At 40.9% G+C, this 6834-nt stretch overlaps 1 protein-coding gene across 2 annotated transcripts; it reads left to right on the top strand.

Moving 5' to 3' along the window:
- Positions 1-755: 755 nt before the first annotated feature.
- On the top strand, positions 756-6828 carry LOC148126584 (zinc finger protein with KRAB and SCAN domains 4-like). Of its 2 annotated transcripts, none has more exons than XM_087928448.1 (6): positions 756-1178; positions 1464-2085; positions 2309-2423; positions 2537-2604; positions 4181-4310; positions 4619-6828. In XM_087928448.1, exons 2-6 carry the CDS (start codon positions 1666-1668, stop codon positions 4666-4668), a joined length of 783 nt encoding a protein of 260 aa, XP_087784574.1. In that variant the 5' UTR covers positions 756-1178; positions 1464-1665; the 3' UTR covers positions 4669-6828. The 2 variants fall into 2 exon arrangements, with proteins under 2 accessions (XP_087784574.1, XP_087784576.1); XM_087928450.1 differs by having other exon boundaries at positions 757-1178; positions 5458-6828.
- Positions 6829-6834: the final 6 nt, after the last annotated feature.

Genomic DNA, 6834 nt, shown 5'->3' with positions numbered 1-6834 from the left:
TGTACAACCTCCTGTCTGTATGTGGATTCGTCATTGTCTTGAATGAGACCAATCACTGTTGTGTCATCTGCAAACTTCAGTATTGTAACAGATGGATCATTTGAAATGCAGTCATTGGTATATAGGGAGAAGTGGAGGAAGCACACAGCCTTGGGGAGGCCCCGTACTTATTGTATAACTATCAGACGTGATTCTGCCTAGCTTTACCTGCTACTTCCTGTCTATTAGGAAGCTTATGATCCACTTACAAGTGTGTTCAGGTACCACTAGCTGGTTTAATGTAGAGCCTTTGATTTTTCTTGTTCTGCTTTTTTATTTTATTTTTTCTCTTTTCATTCATGGTTTAATGATATATCCCTTCCTTAAATTCTCCAAGGTCACATTTCTTGAGGTGAATTTCCTACTCACCCACTCTGTCAAAATGCTTTCTCCTCATCATGGTTTAGCTTTATATAACTTTTTCAGGATCTTCCTTTTCCTTCCGCCCAAGAGGCCAGAGGGGTCCTTGACTTTTCTGCTTCCCCCTTCGTTTAGAGGCTGAGCGACTAACTTGAGAAGGGCAGCTGCACATATTGAATTAAGGAAAGAAATTAAAATCATTTTCTGATTGCAGCCTTCCCTGCCTGTGTCCCATCTGCCTCCTATTTGGGCAGAAGTTCCCAACAACCGCACAACACAAGATGGGTTTCCAACAGAGGCTCCCAGTCTTCATCTTCTGACTACCCTGGATTTGGAGCCTTTTGAGGCCTTCCACAATCTGTGTGGAGCCTTCATGGTGACTGTTTTGGTTCCTGAACAGGGAGGAGAGGAAGATGGAGAAAGTGCCCTCTAGAGACATCGAAGCTTTTGTCGGGCAGGGGCCTTTCCTCCTACTCCCTAGGCCCTCTCCCTCCCGCTCAGACACAGTCGTCTTTTCTGCCCTTTCCACAATCCTGGCATTTTGCGGCACATCCACCAGGGGGCGCCCTCGCCAAGAGAAGGGAACTCAAGTCGCATCCCCGTTGATCCACTGGAGGGGGAACTTAACAGCTGGATTGGAAGGGGAGACCGGGAAGAAAGGGACATCCCAAATGCTTGCCGTTCTAGGAGGCCGCACTCGCTTTCCTTAACTCCCGGGACTCAGCACGCGGCGGAGAGGCTGCGGGAGTCTGGCGGTGAGAGATCCCGACGTGCTCCGGGTGAGTGGTAGGGGCTCTTCCCGGGGAAAGGGAGGGAGAGGAGGGAGAGACCCGCGCCCGGCCCTCCTGCAGGTTCAAGCACAGGTCCCATGCTCCCCAGCCGCCCTCTCCATGCAGGGAGAAGCGGGGATGCCTGGAAGACGGCGGGGATCCCGTCTCGTGCCCGGGGAAGTGGACACTGCGTTGGGATAAGCCGTTTGGGGCTCCGGGCAGGTTGGGTGAAGGTTGCTCAGTGGCTGAATTCCACTTTCTGATTCTTGGCGTTGCTTTTTCTTTCCATCCCAGGTACAGAAACTCGAAGCCATTTGAAATCTTTGCAAGCCAGAATTTTCTCTTAAGCAGAAAAAAAAGAGTCCTGATCAATCAGTCCTGATCACTGCAAGTCCTGCAAAATAGGCACTAGAAATGGTCCTTTGAAGGAAAAGGCGTCTGAGATCCACAAGAGTCCTTGGAGCCATTTGGAGCTGCTCTGCAGAAAAGAGGAAGGATGGAGACACAACCTTTTGCAAAGGAGGGAAGTGGAAAAGGCCCTTCAGCTGCTCAGCCTGGGAAGGGTGGGGAGATCTGGACAAGGCCTGGGCAGAAGATCCTGGAGGAGGAAACCATCCTGCCTTCAGAAGTCCAGCCATGCAACTTCAGGAGCCTCCAATACCTGGAGGCTGAGGGTCCCCGAGGTCTTTGCAGCCAACTCCACGACTTTTGTAGGCGATGGCTGAAACCAGAAAAACACACCAAAGCCCAGATGCTGGACCTGGTTGTTCTGGAGCAGTTCCTGGCTCTTCTGCCCCCAGAGATGGAGGTCTGGGTGCGGGAGTGTGGAGCAGAGACCAGCTGCCAGGTGGTGGCCCTGGCAGAAGGCTTCCTCCTGAGCCAGGCAGAGGAGCAGAAGGAGCAGGTCCAATTGCAGGTGAGACACTTTAGGGAGCTCACCCCTCCTTCTCAAACTTCTCTGACATTCATAATATGTGGTGATGTCCTACCAATTCTTGTACAACATTGTTCCATTGTTTTCTCACTCAACCATGTTGATGGATATTGGGGTTTTTGAGGTTGTGTTCCGGATATTGTGTTCCACTTTATTTTGTGATATACATTAATTTTGTTTCTTTTTTCCTTCTTCTTATTTGAAGTGTTGCACTATGGAGATCAGAGATCCTGAGGGAAAGAAGAATCCATCAAATCCCCTTCAGGAGCTATTTTTCAGGAGGATCCCTTGGGAAGATCCAAGTCGGGACACCTTAGGAGGTAATAGAAGATGCTCAGATTACCCGTCTGTCTTATCTTTGCTCTTTCTTCTCTTCTATAGAACTCCTCCTATTTTGTTAATTATGCATTTTGAAATTACTTATTCCTTACAGAGAAAAAAAGAACGAAGTTTTCTGGTTTTAATGACGGAGATCAAACAGTGGTTGAACCTCCAAATCAAGTAAGAAAAGGAAAAGTTATTAGATTTATATTCTGTCTTCAGGAAGTGAAGTGGATGTGCCCCTTCTATCCCTCCTTGTTTGGCCTGGATTGTTTTTGTGTTCTTCCACAACATGGAGAGCAGAATAAACATACCACAGTGGCAGGGACTGCTGGTGACCCATTTTTTTTTTGTTATTCCTTTACTTGGAATTTTGCAAGGCTAATGAAAAATAACCAAATAGTCACATAGCTACATTACCATTTTTTAGAACCCTTATTTATAACCCATAGTTGAAGAATAAGCAAATCATATTAAAAAATAAAGCAGACTATTAAAATCCAAAGGGAGTGGCTGTTTTGATGATGTAATCAGGGTACTTTGGGCTACAAAATAATTTCCAATCCTTTGATTTATGCCTTGATTAGGAGATCAAATATTCCTGCTTTGCAAAGGCTGAGAAATTCCCAGGGAATTTTCTCTTCTTTGTTTTCTTCCTTTAAGCCAATGGCTCAGACTACTAGATCAATCAATGATAGACAGAGCGATAGATCAGTTGATCCCGAAGTGGGACTGCTTTACTGAAAGGCACTGAAGGTTTGGCAGAATCAATCAACTTGATAAAACTTCTCCAAATATTTCTTCAGTTAATTTTTTTTTCAGATTTGCCCATTTTCTCACCTAAAATGAGGACTTGTGTGATGCACAGCCATTTAACTTGGTGCATATCTTTGCTTTGGGAATTTGGGAACAGTAGAACAGAATAAGAGTTGGTAGGGATCTTAGAGGTCTTCTAGTCCAAGCCCCTGCTCAGATAGGAAGCCCTATAACATTTCAGATAAATAGCTGTTCAATTTCTTCTTGAACGCCCCCAGTGTTGGAGGATCTACAATTTCTGGAGGCAAGTCATTCCACTGATTGTTCTAGCTGTCAGTTAATTTCTCTTTAATTATAGGTTGATTCTTTCCTTGAATCCATCCATTCCATCTTGCTAACACTGCTATCATGTAAACACCCCCCCCTTCTTCTTTTCACTAAACTAGACATACCCAATTCCAGCAATCATTATTTATATGTTTTAGACGAGAAGACCCTAATAATTTTTGTTGCTCTTCTCTGTATTCTTTCTATAGTCTCAAGATATTTTTTACATCTGGCAACCAAAACTGGATGCATTTTAAAGTGATACTACCACTTCATGTGATCTTGATTCTATCTCTCTTAATGCAGACTATGATTCTTTGGGGGGGTTTTTTGGAGGGGGGGTATCAGTGATTGTCCACTTGCATCCCAAGATACCTATTGTACTTTTTACTGTTGAGCCAGGTACCACTTATTCAATTCCTGTGCATTTGGTTTTTCTTTCCTAAATGTAGAACCTTACATTTTTCAACGTTGTTTTTCTTTTTCTTAAATGGGGCTCAGTTTGTCGATCCTTCTCTATCTCAAGCTTATCTTCTGGAGTGTTGATATTCCTATCAATTTGGTCTTGTCTGCAAATTTGATGAGTTCCCCTTTTATCCTCTTGTCCAAATGAATGACGAAGATGAACAGATCTCGTGAATCCTCTTGTTCTGTTCTTTTTTTCCGTGTTCAGGAGAGTCTTGTTTCCTTCGAGGAGGTGGCTGTGTATTTCTCGGAGGAGGAATGGTCTCAGCTGGATTCTGACGAAAAAGCGCTGCATTCGGAAGTCATGCTTGAAAACCATAGGAATGTGGTCTCTTTGGGTAAGAATTTTCTTGTTCCAAATCAGACATTTCAAGAAGACAAATTATAGTTATTATTTATTAAAAAACCACTAATCAGATATCATCTCCTCGAAGGGAAAAGGAAAATATCTGGCCTTCTGGTATTCCAAGGAAGGAAAGAATGAATGTCTCTTTGCTTAGATGCTTTTGGGCCATTTCTTACTAGTATTTTTCCATTTCTATTTGAACTTATCTGTGGAGGCTGAGAAGGATGGGGTGTGCTTTTAATTGTATTCTGGAAGTCATGTGAGAAGAATGTGTTGTTATTTTCCCCCTTTCACACTCAGGCCATCGAAGAGCATTCTCCCAATCCAATTCAAGAACAAAGTCCTCATGAAGTGTGAGTCATAGCATCCTCTGGTACAGGTGATCCCCGAGTTATGATAGTTCATTAAGCGGCCATATCAAGTTACGACCTAGCCCTCTCCAAAGTACTTAAGACTCAGTCCTGAAATTAAAACTGCTGCAGCATCACGGCTGTCGTTCACACTTACAAATGACAGCAGAGGGGCTGCAACAAAATCGCCCTATCTATAACCCGACCTCATTCTGCCGTGACTGACGTTGGAACGATGTAGTGAGCCATCAGTTCTTTTTTTTTTTAATACATATTTTATTCAGTTTTCAAAATTTAAGAACATAAAACTTTATACATCATTGGATCAACATCAAGCCATCTTTTACATTTCCTTATCTTCCTATATATGTATATACTTCGTTATTCCATTACCATTGCATATTTCTTTCATTAGTTTCAAATTAATATATAAATATAGATAAGTATAGATATAAGTATTTACATAGTTTCTTATTCTTTACTTAATTGCCATTTTTATTTCTTTTTATCCTTAAACTATACCAGGTATCCCAGGCACTATAATATGTCAAATCTTCTTAATCTCTTAATTTCATTGTTAGCCTGTCCCATCTCTGCACAATCTTTTTTTTTTATAACAACACCCTCTGGTGGTACATCTTCCTGCTTCCAAAATTGTGCATAAGAAATTCTAGCGGCTGTTAAAATATGTAACATAATATTGTCTTTTTTATTATATTTTTCTGTTATTATGCCTAATAGAAATGGTTCTGGTTTTGGTTCAATTTTCTGTTTTATTACTTCTTCTAGCCACAATCGAATTATGTTCCAATACTTCTTGACCTCTGGGCAGGTCAACCACATATGAAAATAAGTACCTTTTTCCTTCTTACACTTCCAGCAATTTGGGCTTAGGTTAAACATTTCTGCTAGTCTAGCAGGGGGTAGGTGCCACCTTTAAAACATTTTGTATAGGTTTTCCCTGTATGTTGTAGGCATAGTTAATCTGTAATTTAGTCCCTACATTTTTTCCCAATGTTCCAAATCTATATTGTGGCTAACATTTTTCGCCCATACCACAATTGTCTCGTTTACCACCTCCTCTTCCATCTTAAAATCCAATAGAAAATTATATATTTTGGAAATCATTCCCCCTTCTTCTCCCCACCCCTTCCTTGTGTAATAGCATCTATTTGGTATTTTCCCACTTAAAATCCATATTATTCTTTGTTTATTTTTCCTCACCTGAACTTGTATGTATGGCTACCAGTCTATTTCTATATTTCGTTGCTGTAGTTTTTGTATTGTTTCCAGCCTTCCTTGTTCATCTAATAAGTCTTTATAGTTCCTCATTTTAGCCAGATCCATTATGTTGGGATAAATTTGTGCTTCCATGGTTGACAGCCAGCGTGGTATTTTATCATAGTGATTCTTTTTAATTTTATTCCATATCCGAATTCTTGAGTCTCTGATCAGGTGTCTCTAGAAGTATGAATGTTGCTTGCCTTTCCCATCCCATAAAAAGCTATGCCACCCTTTTTGCAAGTCGTAGCCTTCTATCAGCAGTATTCTTTTGTTTTCCAAATTAATCCAATCCTTAATCCATACCATAGCTGCTGTCTGGTAATACATTTCCCAGTAAGGGAGTCTAAAGCCACCCCTTTCTCTTTTGTCCTGCAGTAATTTCATTTTTTATCCTAGCTTTTTTTTTTCAGCCAAATTGATTTAATGACTGTTTTATCTCATTCTCCCCCAAAAAATTTGTCCAATTTCACCAGTACAGTTTGAAACAGACAGTATTTTTGGTAGTGTGGACATTTTGACTGCCACAATTTTCCACATTAACGATAACTGTAATTTCCCCCATATTTTGAATTCTTTTTTAATTTGTGTCATTAATTTATCATAATTATCTTTTTTAATTGATGAACACCTTGGTTTAACCAAATACCTAAATATTTTATTTTTTTGACAATTTGCATTCCCAATTTTTCTTCCAATTCTTTTTTTGTTGTTGTTCATCTTTGTTTGTTTTTATTTATTTTAAGTCCCACAACACTGCCAAATTCTTCTATTTCTTTTGTTAATTCTACTCCGGTGTCCTCCAGATCCTCCAAGAAAGATACTTTATCGCCAGCGAAGACATGTACTTTATAATGCTCCTTTCTAATTAAAGCCCCTTTATTT

Source organism: Pseudonaja textilis, chromosome 2 (genome assembly GCF_049901715.1).
Source record: "Pseudonaja textilis isolate UNSWEBS1 chromosome 2, rPseTex1.2, whole genome shotgun sequence".
Classification (NCBI taxonomy): domain Eukaryota; kingdom Metazoa; phylum Chordata; class Lepidosauria; order Squamata; family Elapidae; genus Pseudonaja; species Pseudonaja textilis.
The sequence above is the reverse complement of the archived record's forward strand: the minus strand, read 5'-3'. Positions and strand labels throughout refer to the sequence as shown.

Coding starts and splice junctions, on each gene's coding strand:
- LOC148126584 (XM_087928448.1), top strand. CDS start 1,666: ATGGAGACACAACCTTTTGCAAAGGAGGGAAGTGGAAAAGGCCCTTCA. Junction 2,086..2,308: donor AGGAGCAGGTCCAATTGCAG/GTGAGACACTTT, acceptor TCTTATTTGAAG/TGTTGCACTATGGAGATCAG. Junction 2,605..4,180: donor TGGTTGAACCTCCAAATCAA/GTAAGAAAAGGA, acceptor TTCCGTGTTCAG/GAGAGTCTTGTTTCCTTCGA.